Raw genomic sequence first — 27,007 nt, 5'->3', positions numbered from 1 at the left:
GAGTCTAGGCCCAGGCGGTTAGCTCAACCGTCTGGGCACCTAGGCTGCTAAGCCTAGGGTTGCCACGGGTTCGACTCCCGATCCCGACGGCCTTTGCCGCGTGTCTTCCCCCATCTCTCTGTCAGTCTACTTTCAACCTATCAATAAAGGCAGAAAAGGCCAAAAAAATATCTTAAAAAAAAAAAAAGACAGAGAGTCTAGTGCCGGTGTGGCTTCCGTGTACAAGCTGTAGCTATGGACAGCAAGTTTACAACTGTAGGTGTGCAGTTTGAGAGTGAAGCATCAATGTTCTGCGAACGTGAGCTTAACAGCAGCATCTGACATTTTACGTAACATCAGTTGAGCTGTGTGGTTTGCTGTGAAACACAAGCACGCACGCACGCACGCACGCACGCACGCACGCACGCACCAAAGCTTTTGGCTGTTTTGGCTCATGGCTGGCCCCTTTCCTCGCCATCAATCGAAATAACAGTACAATTTCAAGTCTCTGAACGTAGATTTTCCTTAACAAACCATAAGTAAATTAATCGAACGCATTGGCTGTGCTTTGGAAAGTGGTCGACTCGACAGCATGATTAGTGAAAGCTCAAAGCTAAAAATGCCGGTCCACCAGTTTTAGCCCTGTTTTACTGCCTTCATAGGGTGAATCCACTGCAGTGATCCACTCAACACAAATCAGGGAGTTATTATAGTTATTATAGTTTAGAATTTTTCATTAGTTAGTTAATTTTTGTTTTAAATTTCAGTTTAGTTTCAATTTGTTTTTGAAATTGGTTTGCTTGTTAATCTTTTGAAAATGTTTAGTTTCAGTATAGTTTTTGTATTGTTAGTGTTAGTTTTCTACTGTAATACGGGGCATGTGTCAGCGGCGAGATATTGACAAAGACATCACCTTCTCTATGATTTTAGTTAGTTTTGTTAAACACACAAAACCGTTTCAATTAGTTATTATTAAAGCCTTGTTTTTATTTCTTAACTTAAATGTTGTCACATTTCTAGCCTTAGTTATTTTTGTTAACTATGATAACCCTAGTTAACATGTCCTGTGCAGACGCTCACAAGATCCCCATGGGGTCTGAACAGGGTAAAGAGCTGTAGGCTGAGTAGCAAAGCAAGAGTCCATGAAGAGCAATTAAACACTGACAGCACCACGAGACGCTGCGCTAAAAATAACCCCCGTCTCAACCCGCCCCAGAGAACGAGAGAGAGAGAGTACAACATCCCAGACAGTTCCTGCACTGTGTGCCCTCACACCTGCACAATCACCCTTCAGTCCTTTCAAATAGGGAGTGTTTTCTGATGTGCCACGCATGTGTGTCTGTGTGTGTGTGTGTGTGTGTGTGTGTGTGTGTGTGTGTGTGTGTGTGTGTGTGTGTACTGTTATGTAGCTGAGCCTTCGAGTACAGTATCGATGACATAGATCTAGGTGTCATGCCAATCTTTATGTTACATCACAGTGCTTTGTGCTTTACTCAAAGGAGCCCTCATAATACACTACGAGCCTAATATGTAATACACTATATTACATATTACGTGGTTGGAACATTTGGTTCCAATGACACACCCCATCATTGTCAAATCATGCTTACATAAAAACAAAATAAGTCATTCATTTTATTGAGGCTAAGCAAGCATACAAATACTGTGTTGCTATGGTAGGAATACCACTGTGTTGGAGTGTAGTACCACTCTGTCTGTGTATTGACTATTACACCCCTGTAACAAGTACGCTAAGGCACATTTCACAATACTGAATATGCAGAGTGATACTAGTCATACTAGTGACATATTTCTACTAGAGACCGATATCCGATCTCCGATTATTTGCAGGGTCATATCGGCCGATACCAATTCCGATATATTACATTATTATATTATATTTATACTTCCTACTTCCCTCCCCACTAACAGCTGATGCTCTGTGAGTACAAAGCCATTGATGTTCACATTATTATTGCGTCATCAATGTCGGTGAAAATAATCGGGATTATTAATTTCTACTTTATTGCAGCGCAATAATAGTCTAGTCATAGTAACGTAGACGGAATGGGACCATACCAACTGTTAAATAAATGCCACTGGTGGTTATCTACTCCTGTATCTCCAAAGTGGCATGATATGATATCAGCAGTGGTTCCAACTGCAGGTTATTTTATGTCACCTATTTGTTTTGCCACGAAATGGAATTGTGATAAGGATCATGAAGTAGTTCACCTTGGAAAACAATTATGGGAACCGCGGGCGTGTCAGTGACATGGAGGAATGAAAGATTAAACCCCAGCCTACCTGGAATGAGGAACTGGAATGGGAAGGCGTATTCACCAGCGTTCAACGTTCCTGGAAAAAGACAACGAACGGTTGAAAACAATTTTAGTTTAGTTCATCATAATGAGGTTTACAGTAAAAAAGCTATTAGAACAGACAAACAAATAAGAATAACTACAATCATGGTTTGTCATCTGAAAAGGAAACAAAAGTAAATTAAACAGGGACGTTCAATGAAAATATAATGTTTTATATAAATAAAAACATTCATATTTAATAACAAATGAAAATGTTACTTGTTTAAACATATTCCAGTCCTCCTCGTGGACTCAAGGCAAACAATACCTATTGTCTTGATAACAAGAGAAGTGAAGTAAGAAGAAGCGACAGAAATGGGTCAGACACAAAACCTTTCAAAGGTCACGCTGATGTTTAAGATGATAGAAAGCTCAACAACAATGTTTGGTATGCGTGTCATCGCCAACATGCAGGTCAATTTCCCTACAGAGGTGGTCGGGGGCGTTTGTGTGCGTGAGCGCGCATGTTGCTTGCTACACTCGTGCATGTGTGAGCGTGTGTGTTTATTTTAGCTGTTTTTCATAGCCTTGAGCACAAACGCTGACACAGATATATCCAGGTGACGGGCGGGCTTACCTATGTCCCTAATGGATGGAGTTTCAGTCACAAACAGGCTTTAGTGTTCAAACACAGCCCGGCTGAGAGAGATACTTTCCCCTGCTGATAACACAGGGGGTTCACACACAGCTGAGTCTAATCACACATTGTCAGAGGAAATGACAAACTACAGGTTTCGTGAAACGCAATGCGTGTCGGCTGGGAAAGTTCAACAGTTTCCCCGGCAAAGTTAATCAATGATTTACAAAGCACAGCAAGGCTAAGCTGTGATCGACCCAAGACAGAAGGCACCTCTTGAGTTGCTATACCTCTCTCTTCCACCTTAACATCAAAGGGCCAACATCACTCTTGAGAGAGTACAGTTGTCACCAAATGACAACCATTTTGTGACATTTGTACACTCTCAAGTTAACACTGAGGATTTAACTGTGCACTTCTCCTCTTACTAAGGCCCTATTGGCGCACTGGGAAAAATAGGGCTTACCTTCCTTACCCCTTATACCTAAAAAAAAATACCTTTTTTTACTATTTTGAAATACATTTTAAAATACTTCAAATAACCGATCTTCATTAACATGTTGTGAGCTTGTAGATCGGCAATTTGAACTATTTAAAAATGTTTTTCAAAACAGTAACAGACTAGAAAAAGTGCCCTTCTGGGCACAGGTCTCCACCAGGAGGATAGGAGTGTGTGTGATGTTTGGAAAAAATTGTTTAGGAGTAATATAAACATGTTTATTTGGGTTGTGTGTGTGTGTGTGTGTGTGTGTGTGTGTGTGTGTGTGTGTGTGTGTGTGTCGCGACTTGTCCTGTTGTAGCGCCACCATGAGGCTGATTTGAAAACTGTCAAGTGGCATTTCTTCCTCAGCCTAGTAGTGGGAATAGGCATGCACAGTTTCACCGCAATCGGACGCTGCGTTGAGGAGTTGTGGCGATTTGTACAAAACGGGCTACTCCTGAAAACTTTCGAAGCCAATCGTAGCCAATCAGGATGGATAATTATGAGAAATCAAACAAATCACATGATCACATGACTATGGAGAGCATGCGTACCGATTTGCATGAAATTTGGATAAAATCTAAAGGAGTAATATTAGAAAATGTGTTTTACATATGTCGGCCTCCTGGTGGCGCTATAAAGAGCAGATGTGAAAAATTCCAGGCAAAGGTTTTTCCTTGGCCTCTAGGGAGTGTGCATACATGGTTTTACACAGATCGGTGCAGTTATAGGTAAAAACACAAATCGGCCAGTTATAGCGCCACCATGAGGCTGAGTTGAAAATATTCAAGTGGCATTTCTTCCTCGGCCTAGTGGGAATGTGCGTGCAAAATTTCACGGAAATCACACGATGTGTTCATGATTTGCAGCATTTTGTTTGAAACGGAGCACTCCTGCGAACTTTGGAAGCCAATCGTAGCCAATCAGGATGGAGTCTGAGAAATCTGAAAGACCCGTTCCGTTGAATGGCTCTAGAGAGACTGTGTACCAATTTGCGTAATGTTTGGACAAAATCTGTGGGTGTACCGTCAAAACATTTGTTTTGCACAAAGCGGCCTCCTGGTGGCGCTATAACAGGCCAATGTGAAAACTTTGGAGCAGAGGTTCAGCTCTGGCATCCAGGGAGTGTGTGTCCAGAGTATGGCTGCAATCAAGCCAACGGTGCCAGAGATTAGCTGTTCACAGACGGACACACGGACGGACACACGGACACACGGACGGACGGACGGAGTGCAAAACATACTCTCTCCCCATGCCTTCGGCCTGGTGGAGACAAAAATAAAGTTTAGGGATAAGGGGTAAGGCACCCGCAAAAATAGGGCTCCTAGATGTGTAGCTACTGCACTATTTACTGTGCTATCTATCTATTTGTTCAGTTTTACAGCTTCTGAAATCAGAGTGGGGAATAGAATGCTGGTAAACTAAATGAAGACACCAAATTCTTGGCAATATCTACATAATTATACCTGTGTGGCATCTATACTTGTGAATTACCTTAGTGATCCCGATGCTACATGTTGACTTCCTGCCTATCCAAAATCCATATAGACAAATCTGCATTCCCTTAAACTAAATGAAGACCCCAAATTCTTGGCAGCTGAAATATTGAGTCATGTTCAATATCTACATAATTATACCTGTGTGGCATCTATACTTTGAATTACCTTAGTGATCCCATTGCTACATGTTGACTTCCTGCCTATCCAAAATCCATATAGACAAATCTGCATTCCCTTAAACTAAATGCAAATAAAATGGAGGCGATCCTATCCATTCAACATGGGGAGCAAGTCAGCGGTCTGTCAGTTATACCTCCAAACTACGGCAATTCTTAATACAGCAGGATGCTGAGACTATATGCCTTTATGATGAGACTATTGCAATACTCTCCCCAAAGAAGTCAGTCACAAGAGAGAATACCACCGCACACATCAGCCGAGTAATGGCAGGTACGATGCATCCAAGGAGGACACAGCAGCAAAGGTAACAAACCACTGGAGCGGCGCGGACTGTTACGTGACTGTATTAATAAAGAAGGTGCGATGTGCACCTTCACTAATACTTACTTACAGGCACTTAACAGTCTGTGCTCCAGTGGTTGATTTACCTCAATTACAAGAGATTAGAGGTTCAAAACACAACCACTAGTCTCTGCTAACAGTACCAGTAAAGAGAGACCACGTCACGCGCACTCTTGTTTTTGGCTACACTTCACTGGATTCCGGCAATTCCATTCAGAATTGATTTCAACGCCCCAACCCCGGAAACAAAGATCCTCTGCAGCAGGTTTAATATACCCAAAGTCACTCATAAGAAACTTGGCAACACTGCCTTCTCACACTATATGCTTTTAAATTCTGAAATACCCTGCACAAAGACATTTGAGAAGCAGATTTGGTATATATCTTTAAGGCAGAAGCGGAAGACAGCCGAGAGCCTGTCTCTTTACACTTGTTTATGATAAAGGAAGATTCCTTGCATACTGTACTCGTCACATGGATCACAATTTGGACTGATGCCTACAGTTGAATTTGATATCAATCACTGCATTGGTCCACTGTAAAAACTGTGAAAACTATGCACCAATATGGAAATGATTGACCGATATGGATGTTTAAAACTGTACAATTTAGCCGATAGCCGAATACTGATACCGATATACCGAAACATGTTTATTTTAGTTTTTGTTGTTTTCATTTCCCCCTTTTGTGCCAAGGAAACAAATACATCTTCAATACAAGAAATACATGTTCAGAATCTACAGCTTGGTACAGTAGGCTGCAAATAACCAACACAGCAACATAGCCAACGCAAAATGTATGCTTATCGACAACAGATGAATATCGGCTACTGCCATCGGTTAATGTCAGTTTTATTTGCACATATCGATATTGACGGATAATGGCAAATATCGGCCGATACCGACTGCTCATGATGAAGTAGAGCATTCATTTACGAAAATGTATAAAAAGTTGAAATATGGAGAGATGATATGATATGATATATGATATATTACTTTGTCAGTTCGCACTGAAATTCGTTTTGCGACCCAGCGGCCTTGTATGCAACACATATACACATTTGACATAACACAGGACAAAAAATAGAAATAAAATACAGTTACATACATAGAGAACATAAGGGCAGAAAGCAATGTCCACAGCTCAGTCTAGTTCTGGCCAAAATCCTGATTAAGCATCAGAGATGGACAAAAGACCTCTTCAGTCTGACCTTATTGTATGCTGGAACACCATATCTCCTTCCTGAAGGCAGCAACCTATACTCTCCATACAAGACATGGCTAGTATTAGAGGTAATATTCCTTGCTAACCTTAGGATGCTGTTATCATACGTGGATGTATAGAGCCTCTGAAGTGGTTGTCCAACAATCTTTGAACAAATGTTTAGTTGTTGCAGCATCTGTGACTTTAAGGCTACAGAGAAGCATCCATACCAGGTGGTACTACAGTACTGAAGAACACTCATAATAACAGAAGTGAAAAACAAAAGAAGAATCCGTCTACTAGCACCAAAGGATCTTAAACGGCGAAGGAAATAGATTCTTAGATACAAGGTTTCTGCCCGACAGCAACGATTTGTATTATTAATATTAGCTTAAATTTGTATTATCACTATTATAACCATCATTAGGCCCTTTCCCTCTCCTTCAAAGCAGGGACATCTTGAGCGTATCAGACCATCACTTATCTCTATATAAGTCTAATTACATTCTCCCAGACAGTAACATCAACACTAAACACTGACCTCATCAAGGGCAACCTTTCCACTGCTCCTGAATTGCTCACAAGGGAAGTACTTCAATGTGTACTTCAAATTCCTCTCTGCCCCAAAAAGTATCAAAAGTAAATTGTAAATGCTAATCTATAGATTAGCTATAAATAATGCTATATAAACCGCCTAAAAATATACTTTTTTATACATATTCACAACAACACACAGCTAGCATACAGATCATATGCTTGTTTATTTTTTAATTAAATGTTTGCATGCCACATACATGGAAATGGCGAGGGGGTGCAGGAGGGTGCAACTGTGCTATACTATAAATATTGTACTGTACATTTATACTTCTACAACAGCTGTGGGGATGAGTTTACACACGTTTGCAGAGCTGACACACAAGTAAACACAGAGAAACATCAAAGAAGATGGTACTGGTTCTGAAAGGACCCGTAGGTCAAAAAAGAGTCTTCTTATGTATGTAGTACCAAAGATAAAAGTTTTCATCATTATTGTTGTTATTATTGATTATAACACCACATAATGATGTTGAAACGGCAATCAGTAATATGGAAGTAAGATAAGAATATGTTGTCAAGACACAGTATATGGTGCATATGCCTCAAGCCTGGGTGGGCTAAATATAAAACTGACAGTTTACAAAACAAGCCCTGTGTGTCACCAAGCGTGTGACACACACACACACACACACACACACGCACGAGCCGCCCTGCAATCCTGCCACTCACAAAGAAAGACAATGAATAACTGCAAAAGAACATGGGAGGGGGTATTGTGACATCACTGAGGCATACCACATTATCAGTCAGCCACAGTCAGTGCTGTGTGTGTGTGTGTGAGTGTGTGAGTGTGTGAGTGTGTGAGTGTGTGAGTGTGTGTGTGTGTGTGTGTGTGTGTGTGTGTGTGTGTGTGTGTGTGTGTTCTGTCATTTTCCTGTATTTAATCAGCCCTTGGGGCACAGCAGCCCATTTTCACAACAGGAAAGGATATGAAACTGTTGGAGATAAAGGATGTGAAATTTAAGCAATATTAGTGGGTGGGTGTACTTTACCATAAAAAAGGAGGAAAGACAGCATCCAAACCCGATGGAGAGATTTTGCCACTAAATCTGTGAACTTCACACAACGTATTAAACTGGCTGCGCTAGCGCTGTGTCACCGACTCGCCCCCACAAGATTATATCTTCACATTATTCATTTTGGGACCTAGGAAGACAAGAGCACTGAGGGTGACTCCTTATCCAAGGAGGCCAGGGCCAGGGCCAATACTCTGCATTCTGTCTTGGGTCAGGATCCAACATAGAGGAACTGGAAGGACCACCATAACTCTGAGAGTGTACAAACAGAACCAAATGGACCCATTAGGAACCATTTGGTTCCATTTGTATTTTATACACTCTCAGAGTCACAGACCTGTGACAGTACACTTGTAACCAACCTCAAGTAACCCATAGGGTCCCTGGACCTCCCTTTGAGAACCACTACAATAATGCAGTACTGTATATAAAGGTAGAATTAGTGTTTATTTAAAAAAAAAAGTATAATGAAGACCTAAAAAGAAAGGAATCTTTAAAAGGAACCGTTGGCCTGGGCCATGGCTCAGCGGTCCAGGCACCTTGGCTGGTAATCCAGTCTGGCAGTGTGCCGCGGGTTCGACTCCCGATCTCGACGGCCTTTACTGCATGTCTTCCCCCTATCTCTCTCCCCATTTCCTGTCAGCCTACTGTCTGTCCCTGCATAAAAAATATAAAATAAAGGCGAAAGCCACAAAAAAACATTAAAAAAAAAAGGAACAGTTAAGGAATCGGACCGTTAAGAGGGAATCGTTAAGGAACCAGGATCGTTCAAATCCTAAAAGATCCCAACCATACTTCTGTCTGTCTGTAGTCCCTGGACAGCCGCATTACATGCACGTTGGAACAGCGTGCACATTGTGTAGTCCACTCCCTGCACAGCGTGCATGTTGGCTTTCACTTCTTCACTGGGCTCTTTGATCTAACAATAGGCCTGATTTCACAAGCAATCACTTGGAGAAATTATCTAAGAGGTGACAATCCCTGTAATAACGGGATCAAAACAGGAAATGTGTGCGTAGTGGTGGGTTAGTGAATATAACAGGACTGTTACACTACAGAAGATTTTAAATCTTTTGCTCAGACGTGAAACCCGATTTGTGTTAAAAGACAATTTGTAGATGCAGAGTATCCCAAAGTTTTAGTTTTATTATAATTTATTACAGTTAAATGGTGGACTGTAAAAGTCTAGAGAAAGGTTGAGCTGCAAAGTCGGAAAATGTAAGTAGTGCACAGTAAAATTATCGGTGTTACTTTTACTCTGAAGAGTGTACAAAATACAAATGGAACCAAAGGATCACTTAAGATGCCACACTCTTCAGAATTAAATTTATTGTTTAGGCCATGTAACCACTGTGGAAGATTTATTTTGTTTGAATATAAATGGATTTTTTTGTATTTTACAAAAATGTATAAAATGTGAAGATGTTTCACAAGCCTGTTTTTGAAAAAACGTCAAACGTCGTATCAACTCTTCCAGAAAACGCTATTACACAAGGGACGACATTCAGATGTTCATTTCCCAATAGTATATCTAAATAAAAGCAACAATGGACACATCACTGACAGGACTTTCATTGTTACAAGCTAAGATGACATCGCTCCCAGAGGAGCGGATTTCTGTGGCTGGATTCTTCTTCCAGAGAAATGATCAAGACTTGTGAGACAAATGTAGAATCTCAAGCGTGGCTTTATTTATGCAATGCTGGGGTTAAGTCTACAGAGACATATATAGTGCAGCAAGCGTGATACAGATTGTCTGAGGCTCATCTACCCCGACCGACTTTGGGTTTTATACTGTCATTATTATACCTCATCTTTCAATACATCTATGAATAATGTCATGTTCTTAAAGGACCACTTCACCACTTTTCAACCTATCTTCATATAATAGGTCCTCACTAATACAGTAATCATGATAAAATGGCACGTTTTTTTCCGTCTCATAGGAGGGCTGTGGGCAGTTCAGAAACCCATCCACCAGTGACATCATCATTAGGCAGATTTTTTACAAAAATGTTTAGATTTGTATTATCGTGAGAATGATGGCTTCCATTTTCGCATTGCAACTTTTCAGGACTAGAAAGCCTGCTGTTCCTATTTGCTTGTATTCCCCATTGATGATGTCCTCCTATGAGACACAGACTGCGCCATTTTTTCACGATTATTAGTGAGGACCTATTATATGAAGATTGGTGAAAAGTGGTGAAGTGGTCCTTTAACAATAGACTTTTACCATATTCATGGCCATCTGGCCTTATCTTGGTCCTTATTTAGGTACAGACCGTGCCACATTTACTGGTACAGTAGTTACACAACTTTCCTGGCATCAGAACTTGTTTGTCCACTGGGTCCCTATGTCAGGGGTATTCAACTGGCGGCCCACGGGCCAAATGCGGTCCGCGGAGCGCCCCCCTTGTGGCCCTTGGAAGAATTTTCACAATTATTATTATTTATTTATTATGAGGGCTAATGAAAGTTACAGGTATGGTGTGTGCGATATGAAGTGTGAGATTACCATAATGACAGCAATCCTTAATCATATTCAATCCTAATCAAGGGCTTTTGGAGAGAAATGAGACGTTAACGTCAAGGCAATTATGTTTATGCACTGTCAAATAGGTCTACATCTATTCTAAGGTAGCATATACCTGTATAGACATAGTATCCTGCTCATTACTGTGCAAACAGTGCAGACATGTATTATACTAGAATTTCGCGGGCCTTCGGCCCGCTCATCCCAGAGTTGCGTTGCCCCGCGTTGCGATACAGAAGTCCACAGATACAGAAGTCCACAGTGACACGCGTTGTATGCAGCTGTTTTGTGTTGCAGCGCGTGCGCGTGCGCGCGTGTAGTGTTGTTGTTATCCATATATGCGCCTCGGTTCGTCCCGTTTGTTCCACGCCAGGTGTCGACGCAGTCGTTTGTGCGATTGGCGTGTCTGCATTATTGTAACTGTAGGCATACCATATTCTGAATTACCAAAAAGGACACATGCGCGCGTGCATGTGGATGTGGATGTGCTCATGCGCGTGCACGTCGTGCACGTCGTGCATGTGCCGTGCGTGGGCGGTTCTGTTAAATTGAGATGTCAAAAGAATCTATAGCCTAACAATAAATGGATCAAATATGCTCTGTATTAGTTATGTATTTATTTAAAGCAGTGGCTGTGAAAGGTGTGATCCAGGGACCCTCATGGTTCCTTGAGGGGGTTCCAAATGGACCCATTATAGGTCTGTAACTGTGAGAGTGTAACACATGGACCCAAATGGACCCTTACAGGTCTGTAACTGTGAGAGTGTACAAATGTAACCAAATGGAGTGTTGTATAACTGTTAACTGTGATACTGTAGAAATGGAATGAAATGGGACTGTTATGGGTCCATTTGGTTTGACTCTCAGAGTTATGGGGGTCCTTGAAATTAAGAAGTTTGAGAACCTGTATGCAATGGCTTATCTGTTGTAAAAAGAGAGACCAGCCTATTCTCCAAACCATCATATGTTATGCTTTGCTAGGTTGTACGAAATAATATTGGGTCATTATAATTTGCAGGACTCACCGCGCGCACAGCTGCCTTGTCTGTGTTGACATGACATGGGCTTGCAGGACAGAACTTGTATTTGTGACAGACACATAGTTCCTTTGCAGACAATACAATGTGCTTCTCATTGGTCAGTCACAAAGCTAAGAAAACAGCAGCCTACTTTTTCTGCATGTCAATGATGAGATAGTTCTCCGCTGTCTGTCTATCTGCAGACAGCGGAGCAGCCAGCGAGCCTTTCTCTGATCTGCGGTCGGGACCAGTGGTAGTGGTGTGAGCGTGCAGCGCATGCAGAGTTATGAAGAATACACATTCCGGGGTTCGGGCTGAAAGTCCACCTCTCACAGTGTTTTGCCACTACGAACCATTGAACGTGCATTGTAATACACATTGGTGTGAATGGTCTGTGAGCGTAGCGATACACTACAGGCGATACGTGTGAAACCCCGGACATTTGAAGGAATGTATAAAACCACCCGGACTGGCCGGACAGGCCCCCAGAAGAGGACGTATGGTAAACTGTGTATGTAATCGCGGCGCTGTCCATCCAAGTTAGAATGAGTGTGTGTGTGTGTGTGTGTGTGTGTGTGTGTGTGTGTGTGTGTCTGGCTGCCCTGTGTTTTGCAGCGTGGGGATCGCCATGTGAGGGGGCTAGCCAATAAGGGCCCTGTGTTGCATGTGGAGAATTCTGTAGGTTAGTGTGTGTGGTGCAGCCGAACGGGGTGGTGAGAACATGAGGGGGATGTAGCACAGCAATCGGTGACCCCTACATTAAGCTGTGTTGCTCCCAAGATGCAGTGCAAATGCGTGTTGTAAGCAACCGTAGCCAATGGGAAAACAGGATGCAGTGTTGCCAGGTCCGCGAATTGTAAGCGAGTTGTAAGTAGCGTGTTGAATGGCATTTTTTCTGGGCTTGTTTTCATAGACGTGGCAACAAATTAGGCGGGGGTGTCGGTGCTTGTGGCGTGTTTGTGTTTATTATTGATATTGATATTGTTTGCGAGTGTGGACGGGAGCCGGCTTTAGTGGCAGTGCGATGACAATTTTTACGCGGCTGGTGTCGAGTGTGGCCGTGCGGCGCGACATGAGGAGATAGCCGTGGATCGACGCGGAGGGTAAGGCTGTGTCGTGTTAGTGTGTTGTTGCAGTGTGTGTTGCAGCGTGTTGCAGCGTGTCAGTGACGTAGTAGCTGGTGCCTTTTGTTCCTGTGCGTGCTTTTGGGCACATGTTTTCAATTGTAATATAGGATATACATAAATCTTTGTGTTTGAGCACAAAATACATTTTGAGAACACACAAAATGTCATTTGTCACCTCTTACAGGGATTGTCACCCACCCCCCCCCCCACACACACACACACACACACACACACACAATCATTCTACAGTTGTGGCCCCCGGCCTAATCTAGTTGAATACCCCTGCCCTATGGCCTCGCATGGCTAGACAATTTCACTGCAGGCACTGGCAGATTCATAAGCCTATGACCGTCGTCTGGCGCGCCACCCCATCATCAGTGGTGGAAGAAGTACTCACTCATGTAAAAGTATCAATATTGCAATGTACTGTAGAAATACTCTGTTACAAGTGAAAAGTCTGGAATTCAAGATTTACTTGAGTAAAAGTACTCCTCATGCAGAATGTCCCAGTTTTCACACTTTTAGAAATGTTTAAAACAGCAGATGCGATGGCCAAAATGTACACAGGGCTGAAGTGGTTAATGTATGACCTGTAATAATAATTAAAATCTACAAAGTAACTAGTAACTAAACTTAATAATTAAACTTAAATAATTGTAGTGGAGTAGAAGTAAAGGTCTCGTAGTCTCTTAGTAATAATGCCTCAAAATTAAGTACAGTACTTGAGTAAATGTACTTAGTTATTTTACACCACTGCCCAATGACCGTCATTAACCACCAGACGTACGCTTATCTGGCGAGGTCCACAGGGTCCCATGAGAACACCTTTCGTGAGACATTTGTTATTTCCTAACAAGTGTTGTGTTCCTGCCAATATTGTGGAGCCTTACATAACCATTTAGTGACATTTACTCGTCAAGTAATTTCACCAAATTCAAGGTACCAAAAGTTAACTCTGAACTTGGTAGATCTGCTTTTAGCTTCTGTGGCCCTAATACATGTATTGACCTGCAAATGACATTAAAATTGACCACATTTGTACCCTTGAGTCCTTTTAAAACCTTGGTGAGCATATAGACCCCCACAATATGAAACTGTTTTTAGATAAGTTTTGAAATTTGTCTTAGCTTTTTATTTGTAAACCTATGTAATTCACATGTATACCTTTTGTTTCCTTTTCCTGATCTTCTGATGTATTGTGATGTTTTTCTATATGATATTGACAATTACTCAGTGAAGTTTCGAGAATAAATACAACTTGAATGAAAAATATTTATACAGGAATATATTTACTGTGCTAGATTACATTTTCTTTTAATACTCTCTCTTACCATTCCATTGATGCCACAACACAGTCTCTCATGAAAGGCCTGTAATTTATTGGAACATTTAATTTTGCTGTCCTGTGGGAACAGCCGCAGATTTGGAATCCTGGCATATTTCGTACCGTCGATCACGTCTCCATACCTTGTTATCCCGCTGTATGAGTCTGAATATAGAGCATCTGTTTACCGGTTAAACGTGGTCCCTCATGGCTCTATACTCGAACCGCTCCTTTCCCCCCCGTCTACACCAAATCTCTTCACGGAAAACAGACAATCTACAAGCTCACAACGCCTCGGTCTGCTATTTTCAGCGAATGTTCGCTAGGACTGGAATTGGGATTCTAGGGTTTCACAGCGGTCCCCAAACCTTTTTGGCCGTGCACCCCTTGTTACCTCCCGACCTAGCTGATGCCCCCCACCCAACTTGTTGCATTTGGACGAGAATTATAATTTTTTTAATATGATAATGGCAAATAATCACAGAATGTCACTGCACTGAGACAACAGTGTTTTACCATATTTTGCCGTTTGTGTTAAATAACACCATAAGCGACGCCCCTCTGCACTGTAGTTCACTCCCACTCCTAGACCAGGAAATGTGGCTCATTCCCCCAGCCGAATGTGAACGAAAATAAAATCCTGGTTACCGAGGCTAATAATATGGTTAACTCTGAGAGAGTATAAATAGAACCATTTTGTTCACAAATGGATACATTTACATTGGGGATTGTACTGTGCCTGCTTACAGTATACCTTTAAAGCATTACACAGATATGAACACATGTAATAATAAGCACATAATTGTGTCCGGGTAGCTCAGTCGGAAGAGCACTCCGCCTTTCGACCACAAGGTCATGGGTTCGATCCCGGGCACCGCCAACTCAGCGTATGAGTAGCATGGCTTGATGTTGTGCTGTAAGTACTGGGAGCTGATGGTAGGTGTTGGCTGCGCTCCACCTCAGCATTCCATCTCCCAGAGGTCTAGCGCATTGAAACGGAGCCTAGCACCCTAGCTGATACCGACAAGAAGCCTATCTGACTTACTGATTTAATAAGCCTAAAACCTTCACCTTCAGTGATCACAGCATCAGTCAGTGCCGATGAACATATTGGAAAGGTTACTCGTTTGATTCCTATCACGTTCTTATCTATTCTATTGTCCAAACTGTTGCATGGATGTAGTTTGTATTGTGGCTGAGCGTTCGGAAACATTGCACTACTGCGGTATCCGAGAGAAAGAGAGAGAAAAAGGGAGAGAGAGAGACAGAGACAGAGACAGAGACAGAGAGTGCGCCCTGGGGTTAAGCATTGAAGTGCTGTATCTGAGAGAGAGAGAGAGAGAGAGAGAGAGAGAGAGAGAGAGAGAGAGAGAGAGAGAGAGAGAGAGAGAGAGAGAGAGAGAGAGAGAGAGAGAGAGAGAGCCCTGGGGTTAAGCATTGAAGTGCTGTATCTGAGAGAGAGAGAGAGAGAGAGAGAGAGAGACCTGGGGTTAAGCATTGCACTGCTCAGTGATGTTTTAACCAGTGCAGATTACATGGTCTAATGACCGTCACTGAGGTCCACATGGCAATTTGCATTTTCAACAGGTTTCACGCATGCATGGCTCGCACGCACACACTCAAAACACGCGCACACTCACACACAGAATTACACAGTATACACACACCAACAATAGATTGTGTAAAGCCCTCATTTCCGAGGTCTAGCTATAAGCCCCAGTGTTGTAGGCAGGGGTGGCACATGGTGAACGGTGAACACATTTGACTGTATGCATGGCCTCACTGGCTCAGGAGGTGGAGTGGCCATCTAGGAACAGTAAAGGTCCCCGGTTTGATCCCGGGCTCCTCCTCTAGTTTAGTGCTGAACTGTCCGCGAGTAAGAACCTGCCCTCTCCCCGTGGGTGCTGTTAAATAGTTGCCCACTGCTCCTAATAGCCAGGATAGCTCTCACTACTACGTTTGACGTCGTAGAGCAATGTGACAACAAGCCTTCAGCTTGTCGAGCCTTGTAACAAGCCTCCAGCTTGTCACATTGCGATGCGCTGTAAGCTACTGAGCTTATAGGTCTGCAATTCTTCGTGCTGGACACAATCGTATGACTACCAGGGGTCAGTAGGCCTACATTCGTTAGTATGGCTGGGGCGGGGGGGGCTGGGGGTCTTCCTTCCTGTCTACATAGTACATACATGGCCGTAAAAAACTATTACCTAGGGCTGGGGTGGTATATGGAATTTTTATTGCTGCGGTAAAAAAGCAACATGTCCTGGCGGTTAACAGCACCTATTACAACACAAATTCAGTGCACAGTAGGTAACGCCTCTACAATTATGTTTGTAAGATGTGGTGTACTGTAGCCTTGTGTTGCTAGACGATCATGGATCTCCATCTATCGATAACATCAGGCGACATCTAAATTCAATTGAACAGGGGCGAGAAAAGCCACTAACAAACAAACCTATGTCTACTGCTTTGAAAACAAATCATATCCCTGTCCAATTATGAAAATTGCTTTTTTTTTTTTTAAATCTCCAAATTGTTTCCGCCCACTTTTAGCAATGAAGACTTGGGAGACCAGTCTGTAGCTAAAGCAAACTTGTGGTCCAATGTATCCATCCATCCATCCATCTTCAACCGCTTATCCGTAGTCGGGTCACGGAGGCAACAGCTCCACCAGAGAGCTCCAGACTTTCCTCTCCAGAGCAACATTAGTGACTTCCTCCTGGGGGATCCCGAAACGTTCCAAGGCCAGTGAGTCGATGTATTTCCTCCAACTGCACCTTGTGTCCACCTTGTGGGACGTGCCTCGAGAGCCTCCCTAGGAAGACGCCGGAGAGGCATCCTAACCAGAAGCCCCGAACCACCTAAGCTGGGTACTTTCCAGGCGAAGAAGCAGCGACTCTACTCCGAGTCTCTCTCGCGTGACTGAACTTCTCACCCTATCTCTAAGGGAGATGCCAGCCACCCGTCGAAGAAAACTCATTTCGGCCGCTTGTATTCACAACCTTATTTTTTCATGACCTACGCTTCAATCCAATGTATGCATGTCCAATGTATGCATGAGCAAAACCCACACAAACTACCACATACAGTACTAGTATACCTTACAGTCAGGTGTTTTGACATGATTCAGATCACTACCAGTACCAGGACAGCATGACCCACATCCTAGTGTAACGATCTGATTTCAAACCCGGATGTCCTGTGTGGGAAACCAAACCTCTACAGCTCAGTCAAAGGGAAATCCCCCTTGACCTTGTTACATGGCTTCTGGGCTGCCTACAGGTATGGATGCTATGCTCAGTGCTCACAGAAAGCCCTAAAACATTCTACCACCAAAGAGGACTTCACTTGAGAGTCAGATACTATTTTCTTTTATATATATTTTTTGTATAATCCAAACAAAATAAAAGGTCCTAGTCAGTGTTACTGTTCTGTTTGCAAGCAGCGCTACACTACAGGTGAAACAAATAGCTGCTACAGCAGCTGCACAATCTGCACAGTGCACAATCTACAAGCTCACAACAATCCAACGTGTTGTGAGCTTGTGGACCTGCAATTTTCACTGATGATATGAAATATCATCTTCATTAATCGTTAACCGAGGCAAATGTTTTAAATGATCGTGATTTGTGATATTGATTTGAAGACATATCGGCCAGCCTTGTAGAAACTTAAACGACCTCACCTTTGTCAGTTACAGACAGTGTGCTGTTGAAATACTGCTCTTCCAGTGTCCACGAGGTGTCGTTCATTTTGTTGGAAACCCCACATGAGCCCTGGCAGTTCACTTTGATGGCTGGGGAGAGAGGAAAGCAAAGAGGAGTCAAAACATTGTTTGTTCCTACAATAAATACTAAGGAAACAAGCAGTGATAAAAAGTTAGCATCAGAATTATTTAAACGGAGACTTTTGCAATCTCCATGTCACAGTTTATTAGCTTGTTTCCTTCTGTCTTGGTTAATGGCATCAAAGAACATTCACAGGAGTTGCTGTTGTCTAGAACTCCTAAATACAACGTGTCCTGTTGTGAGCTTACGTAGATCAGTTAAGTAGATCAGAGATTTGGTGTAAAGGGAAAAAAGGATGGTAATTTTACGTCATGTTGTAGTCAGTGATTTGTAGTCATCAGGCAGGAAACCACAAGGCAGAATAAGGCTTGTGGTTTCCTGCCAGATGACTACAAATCATTGACTACAACATGACGAAAGTTACCATCCGCTCCCGACCGGATCATAAACCTGAAGTGGAATGCTGCCCAGGCTAGCTGAACTATAGTAGCTAAAAAAATAACAAATTGAATGTTTCCATTTTTCCAACATAGTTAACCATTCAGGCAATCCATAAAAAAGACAGATCATGTTTAATGTTGTAGCCAATTTATATAGTGCTTTTCTAGATACTCAAAGTCGCTTTACAAAACAAAACAAAAACAAAAACAGCATTTTAAGAAAATAACTAGTTCAAAAGGTTAAAAACTAAGCAAACAAAATCATTAAAATTGGGATTTGAATTTGATGGGGAATGCAAGTCTGAAGAGGTGGGTTTTGAGGGTGGTTTTAAACAAGGAAAGGGTGGGGGGGATTTGATGTGAGCGGGGCAAGCTGGGATGTGAGCCTGTAACTCACATGCTAGCCGTCAGCTAATCAGATTCAAACCGTTCCACGGGATCTAATTTGATCCTCCGATGATCTGACACATCCTGACCACAGACACAAAGCAGATTACATGTTTACGGAGCAGTTATGACTCCACGTGGCTCCGTCGACACAGTGTGAAAAAACGGACCTCTACCACACTGCGTGCACTAATTAGCAAGAAAATGACCCAATCAAGCGCACAAATCACCGTGGTATACTTAATCATAGTGCCACTTGAGCGGCGGTGGGTGTATGGAGCCTTATTCTCCTCTAAAGTGGTAAATAATCTATCAAAAAAAGACTGTGGATTATGTGGCTGTCGGCAGATAGAAGAGGGAGTGTGCAGCCAGCACCCACATAATTGTTACTGAAATGAAAGTATCCAGTAATCCGATTCTGAACCAGTGATCTTGTGGTTGACATGTTGGAACATGTTTTCATGTAGGAATGATGAATGATAATGCAGCAACAACAATGATGCAGAAAGTTATGGATCATGATTCATACCAGTGAAAGTGACCTTTGTGTGGACGAACTTGATACAGTACACACTCCTACTCTGTGCCTTAATCCCACTACAATAACGCGATGAGACGCTTCTTAATATCCATACCAGCTGATATGCTCAACACTTTATGTCTATAACTTCATGTAGCCTGCATACAATCTTTTGTCCTTTCTCCCCTTTCTCTTTCTGGAAACAACAGAAAAATCTATTCATTTCGCCCACTGTTTTACACCTGTAAACCTGTGGTGTGACAATAAAGATGATTCTGAAGTTATGTAAACTTATGGCTAACCTATGGTATTGATAATCTTAGTTGCAGACTCAGGACAGTAGCCTACTGTATGTCATACACACACACACACACACACACACACACACACACACACACACACACACACACACACACACACACACACACACACACACACACACACACACACACACACACACACACACACACACACACACACACACACACACACACACACACACACACACACACACACACACACACACAGCCCCCCCCCCCCCCCCCCCGTTGATCTCCCTGTCATGACGTGAAAGCCTTTTCATGGTGGCAAAGAAATGCCGAACAGAACACAGGGTTGCGTTTCTCTCCATTCTACTTGAAAACTGATTCCCACGCTATCATATTTCCTCATGGCCTGAAATCGTCACAGAAGGCATGAGGACCGGATACTTAGAATGAGGAAGTTATTGTTTAGCGCACTACAGTATTCACACATTTAGATTTGTTTTTTTACAAAGATTGTTAAAGACAGATACCTAGATAGTTTGCGAATTGGTAAACAATAACATATGGCACAAATAAAAAAAAACTGCAGCAAAAAAGGGACACAATCACACACACACACACACACACACATACACATACACACGACAGATGGCAGCACTCTCCGCTGGCAGTGGCAGAGCTGGTTATTGGCACAGTTTGGAGGGGGTGTGGTGTGGCAGGGTTGGGGGGAGGACATCTTCTGCCGGTTAAAAACAATAACCAAAATGTGTGTCGCACTAAAAGCAGTGCTGCCCTTCAACCTAGTCACTGTTGATGTGGGCATTAAATAAAACCCATGCAATCTGCTTTTGCAGCCATCTGCCCTATTCACAGAGGGGTGCTATGCCATTGTGAGACCCCCCTAGCCCCCACACACACACACACACACACACACACACACACACACACACACACACACACACACACACACACACACACACACACACACACACACACACACACACACACACACACACACACACACACACACACACACACACACACACACACACACACACACACACACTACATCGCAGAGCAATTTTTATGGGTCGCTCGCACGTAATAACATCCATTATTTCAAAAGATAAGAGCAAAGATTACAACTTTATCAATTTAAATAAATAAACAAACAATTTTTTAAGAAGCAATGAAAATAGCAGATCTAACATTGGCACATTGTGAGCTTGTAGATCTGCTATTTTCACTAGTTTGGGCACCGGGCAAACATCTAATCTCTCTTTTGGGTCTTGAGCTAACAGATTTGGGAACCACTGTCCTGGAGTTAAATGAACACTCTGTATTTTCCTGTGTACGACTGTGTAAAGGGCTCAGCCTTGAAAAAGGTCAGAGCAGGGATAATCTGTTCATATCCCCCACCACAAGCAGCAGGGAACCTGGATACTGCAACAGAGTGGAATATAGTCTAATGCCTAATCTATGGCCTTCCATAATGCCACATCACCTCTGTCGGAGGGGAACCTTGTGTATGTCCAAAACCAATACTTTTCAGGAAATGCATAAAAGAGAACCAGTGTTCCAATGGATAAAATGTACTGTAGTCTCGCGTGGCCAGACTGTTGCCTCTTGCAATTTTCAAATGCTTCGAATTCCGTCATACAGTCTGGAGCACGGAAGCTCTGATCATGAGTAAAATATAAAGAAGTGAACCCTCCTTTCCGTCTCGTCTTTACAGGCGCACACATTTATCCTAATATTAATAGAAATCATCTAAGCATATAGATGCTTCTTAGCAGAAATGGAAATAAAAAAAACAAAATGTAAAGATATCTGGGAAGACCAAATAACCAGGCCAGTAGTAGGGTAAGTTTGTCTTTTGTCTGTTCAAGGGTCTGTTTGTCAACATTACAAAACGGGAGCTCAAAATATACTGAGTGGAGAGCAACACTGGATTTGGACACACCCCCAGCCCAGAACTTAAAGGAACAGAGACTATACTTACACAAATATCCAATAACAACAGTAACTATGTGTGATTAATAGCCTACACAACACCCCTTTACCCCAGTTAGACCCCAAAAATCAATAGTCAAAAAACAGCAATTGTGTGTAGCAAATACACAATAAATAATTATATTTTATATATATTTAAATACCTGAACTACAAGCTCACAACATGTAGCGATGTGTTGTGAGCTTTGTGTAACACTGTCATACGACAACGTACAAAATAGGGCATTGATTTATGAAAATAAATAACATAAAGAGATGAAATATGGAGATACAAGATTTGTGCCCGACAGCGACGCTAATAGAAGGGGCACGTGTGGGCCAGATGGACCAGCAGTTCTAGTAATGAGTGTGCTATCTAGAGGCACAGCGGTGACTATAAGGATGATGTGTTGCCACATTCTGTTACACAAAGCCAAGGGCACTCTTAGATTATATTCATCTTTAATTATATGGCATATTTAAGAACAGGCTTTGACCCAACATGCTTCCCAATTGAGGATAGCCCAGTCTCCAGTAGCCAGAGAACTGTCTATTCTACAATCTTCGAATGACCGTAAGGAAGCGTTTGAAAATTGTGGGAGGCAACAGTCTGGCCACACGAGACTATAAGGATAGCCAAACAAAATATAATAAATCATAATACACACAAAAGGAAGGCTAAAATTAAAAACACATCAATCACAATAACATTCTGAAATGATAAGGTTACGACGAACCAAATAAAACAATAGATTAAAACGCTGAGGTTATTCAAAATGAAAGAAAGAATATGGGACAACCTCAGAGGTAAATGCAAGAGAAAAAGGTGACAGGCTTTAAATTTGAATTTAGAATTGTCAGCGGTTGAACAAGACTTTACCACATAAACCTTGGCTTCCCTATTGTGAGGTGAACATCCACCAAAGGTTTTGGTGTCAAACTCGTATTTTGGGGGCCAAAAGCGCCCCCCAAAGAGGTTTAATGTGGCCCTCAACATAGTTTTCAGAAAAGTAAAACATACTACTGGTACAGTGGTACCTTTCTCTGCTACAGTTGAAAGAGAGTTTCATTGTCCTTACCGAGCAAGGGGCAGGCTGATGTTCCAAATAAAAAGAGTATGCACATTTTTTCCCCCTTATTTTTTTACTTGTTCAATTATTTATTTGTCTCACAAAGTTTGACGTGCTAATTATCATCTGCAACTGTAATATCAATAATTAAAATAGCCATTCTACTTAATAGTAAACAAAAGTTACAAATGTATATACTGGTATACTGCATACACATGCGTGCCAGCTACTGGTCACAACTGCCCTCATCAAGTTCCAATGCGGCTATCATTCCAAAAGGAGTCTACACTGTAGATCAGTGGTGTCAAACTGGCGATCCGCGGGCATTTTGCGGCCCGCGGAGCCGCCCAATGCGGCTCGCCGGCCATTTATAAAAACAAACCTGAATGTAAATGAATGTAAAACGTGGGCACTCTGGGTTTTTTTTTTAAAGTGGTGTGTTAACACAAAGTGTTAATTGCTTAACATTGAACAGCTGAGTACCAGGAATGTGTGTGTGTGTCTCCCTCTCTACACTGTAGATGGAATAAAGGAAGGGCCCAAGTATAGACCCCCAGGGGACCACGGTCAGCTAAGTAAGTATGTAGGATGCATTGTAAGTGGTTAATGTGGGACATAAGACTATTCCAGAGCTAGAGGCAACAGAACATGCCTGGTCACCTTTGCTTTTGAGGTGTGATTAGACTTGTTGCTGAGAGGAGTGACCCGAGTGACCTGAGGCTAGAATGTGGAATTAGCAGATCAGAGATGTATTGTGGAGCTAATCCATATATAAACAAAACGTAAAATCAATCGGTTCTGTTCTGTATTTCACTGGTAACAAGTGCAAGTGGGCTAGAGTGATGTGCCATCTTTCCTTGTTCCAGATGAAATTCTAGCAGCTGCATAAGAAAGAAAGAAAGAAAGAAAGAAAGTGTGCAACTATGCTTTTTTTGTTTGCGACCACAGGTCGCATTTACTATGGAATCTTGCATTTCCCATCAGTGTGTTGGTTGGTCACCCCAGGCAAGCCTGGTGCCCAGGTCAAGATGACATCACGTGACATCAGCGCCCATATATGGTGTCCAGGTCATTGGGACATCACGGGACATCATCAGGGATGGATACGTCATGGTAAAAGCGACCTGCTGTTGCAGTTAAGCCCATATATGGAGATCCCTGATGTCATCAATATTGGCCAGCATGTATAATGTATATATCAAATCAATAGTCCTTACTCCTAGAGTAATAATGACATCTTGTCGAGTAGAAAAGACATGCCGGCTCCGCTGACGAGCGGAATCACACACTGATCCACAGCTGTGGATCACACCTTTGACATGCCAGCTGGCAATAGTAGCATCGGAGCCGCAGGGCGTCTCTCAACCGAGAACTTACAATGAAAACGTTTAACTTTACCTCAGGGAAAGAGTGAGTCATAAAGGCTAATTGTACTGTGCCGAGTAGCTGGAGGAGAGACACTGAGAGAGACTATAGAGTGTGATCATCTGACTCAGTTGTCTGTTGGCTGGATCTCCCCGGCAGTAAAGAGACGGTCCAGGTGCACTGCTTGGCTCAGTGACTGTCTCTCTGTCTGTGGAACATGAGGGTAGGCGTGGATGCTGTCTGCTCTGCTTATCACAGCAACAGGACTGTTACAAGCAGTATCAGACTGTGTGGGCAGATAGCGCCAGCCAGGAGGAGAGATAATATGATCGATAGCCTTCTGACGGCAAGCAAGAGTGCTTTACGATGACTGCTCTGTATTGTATTGCTTCAAAGGCTTTGCGTAGGCCGTGATTTCCTTATGTGATGTGGAAATGGTGCGTGCGTGCGAAAAGAGAGAGGGAGAAAAGAGAAAGGGAGATTGGCTGTGCAGTGTGTAGTGCAGATTACAGTAATATTACTTAGATTGTCTATTATGGACACACACACACACACACACACACACACACACACACACACACACACACACACACACACACACACACACACACACACACACACACACACACACACACACACACACACACACACACACACAGGAAACCATGCAAGGCACCACCCTCCTGTGAGAAGCAGTTAGGGGCGGGGATCAGGAGATAGCTCACGTTGTAACAAATAAAGTTATTATCATTACCCCAAATCAATGAGGACTTACAGTTCCTACAGTTCCTGAACTAGACAGACGTGTGACAACCAAGGAGGGATAATTATACCTTCAGTTTTTGGTAGTTTTAATTCCCCAAGGCATCTATCTGGGGATAGTTTAGGAATAGTTCTCTTATATAGTTACACTTTTTTGAGCAACTCATTTATTCCTGTGATCCTCAACCCTCTCCCTGCACTGGAATTTGGGCCCTTGGGGGCAACCATTCTGGATAGAATACGTGCCTGTTAAGCAATACCGCTGTTTGTTATGTCACTCCTTCACCGTAACAAAAGGCACTTCAAAATGGTAAATGGTGGTTCTTTGCTCATGATAATGACCACACACTGGCCATCGTGTCAACACGAAAGATCAAGAGCAGAGAAATCGTTGTTGCAACAAAGGCTTTCCACTTTGTGGCCATGCAACACACAGCCCGTCTCTATCAGTCACAACTTGACCTCAGTGATATCACTATATGGCATCACTGAGTCAGCATTTGTGGCGGCCATGGTGAGCAGCAGTGGTGGAGGAGGAAGTATTCAGATTTTTTTACATACTGTAAGTAAAAGTAGCAATACCACAATGTAGAAATACTCTTGATACAAGAAAATGTGCAGCATTCACAATTTGACTTGAGTAAAAGTACAAAAGTATTGGGCAGTACATCAAAGATGCAATTATAATCCATCTATAATGGATAAAGCCTTGGCCTGGAAGAGAGGTCATCAGGTGGTCCCCAACATTCTGAGAGTGTTTCGACCCAGTTGGCAGGTCAGCAGTGATAATTGGCCAAATCACTGCCCCTCTCATCCAAGCTGCCAGCTATTGTCCTTTCTCTTATGCCAGAGCCAACAGGAGTCCTGCCTAGGGTCCTCCTACGTGTCACCCAACCATAAGTTGGTGCGGTGTGCATGCATTCGTCCTTGTCCACACTTGGCCTTACTCTGCTGTTTTCGAGTAACAAAGTGGGTTGTTTGAGCCTTCTCTGCATCTGTGTCACTTTCGTTGTTGTTGCCGTTGAAACTGTCCTAGCGAGTCTCTCTTCCTCCCCTCCTCTCGGGAGACTCTGGGGGTATTGGTCATTTGTACGATCTGTAGCTTGCGTGGTGAAATGAAATGAAATGAAATGAAATGATTACTATATTTACCCAGGGTATCTGGGCTAAGCTCAAGAACTTGTTTCCAGCCAGGCCCTGCTCATAGAACACATTTCATCGTAGTGGTTCAATGCCTTGTTCAAGGGCACTTCAGCGGTGGTAATTTTAACATGTCGGACCGCTGATTCGAACTGGCGACCTTCCGGTATCAAGACCGCTCCGCTATCCGTTCGGCCACCGCTGCCACTTGCGAGTGCTGCAACAGGTGTTGTTGTTGTTACGTAGACAGCTCTAGAATTGCACTTCATGTAGTCATAGCACTTTATAGTACATATGTATAATATATTATATAGTATAGTATAGTATGTATAGTTTACATAGATACTCCACTGTTACGTTCTTAGTCTACGCATGATTCATGATAACTACGTTTTTATATATGTGATGTATGCCATGCTTTTTTTATTGCTTAATGTAAGTCGCTCTGGATTAAGAGCGTCTGCTAAATGCCTAAATTGTAAATTGAAATTGTAAATTGTTGGCCCCTGCTACCCCATTGAAATATATCAAGAGTAAAAGTACTCAAAATCTTTAGAAAATAGCCAATCCCTAACCCAAAGTATAAATATATAGAGTTTAAGCGTTATTGTATGTTTTGTGTTCCAAATCTAAATCTAGAAAGTAACTAGGAGTTACTTTCTGGAGTAGAAAAGTACAATATCTTCCTCCGAGATGTGCCAGGCCCGTAGTGAAGTACAACTATAAAGTATTGAAAACTGGATATACACTCAAGTAAAGTAAAAATACAGTACTTGTTGAGTAAATGTATTTATTTCCCACCACTGAGGTGCAGTCAGGGACACTGCGCCTGAAAGACATGGTGTCGTATTTGAGGAAAGGTTCTGCTGATGATCTCAGGCACAACGGAGCTACAGTTTGTTTAAATTCGGAACAATGCACACTGAGGTAGCCATTTATCCTTCAGCCAAAACAGGGAGCAGGGAAAGTACCCCAGACAAGGCGAGAACTGTGTCTATAAAATGACTGAGATATCTTCACAAATGAGATTTAATGAG

The 27,007-nt window shown here is 42.6% G+C and overlaps 1 protein-coding gene across 1 annotated transcript in view; it reads right to left on the bottom strand.

Moving 5' to 3' along the window:
* The window catches only part of arrdc1b (arrestin domain containing 1b), a 61,777-nt gene that overhangs the window by 15,014 nt on the left and 19,756 nt on the right, over positions 1-27,007 (bottom strand). Inside the window, exons 2-3 of the mRNA XM_079525120.1 lie at positions 17,926-18,036; positions 2,287-2,337 (exon numbers count right to left, since the gene is read on the bottom strand). Of these exons, the coding sequence (XP_079381246.1) occupies positions 2,287-2,337; positions 17,926-18,036 (162 nt within the window). The remainder of the gene's footprint in view (positions 1-2,286; positions 2,338-17,925; positions 18,037-27,007) is intronic.

The sequence above is a fragment of the Electrona antarctica genome (genome assembly GCF_951216825.1).
Source record: "Electrona antarctica genome assembly, chromosome: 16".
NCBI classification, from domain to species: domain Eukaryota; kingdom Metazoa; phylum Chordata; class Actinopteri; order Myctophiformes; family Myctophidae; genus Electrona; species Electrona antarctica.
Note: the sequence above shows the minus strand (reverse complement) of the source record. Positions and strands in the feature narration are given on the sequence as shown.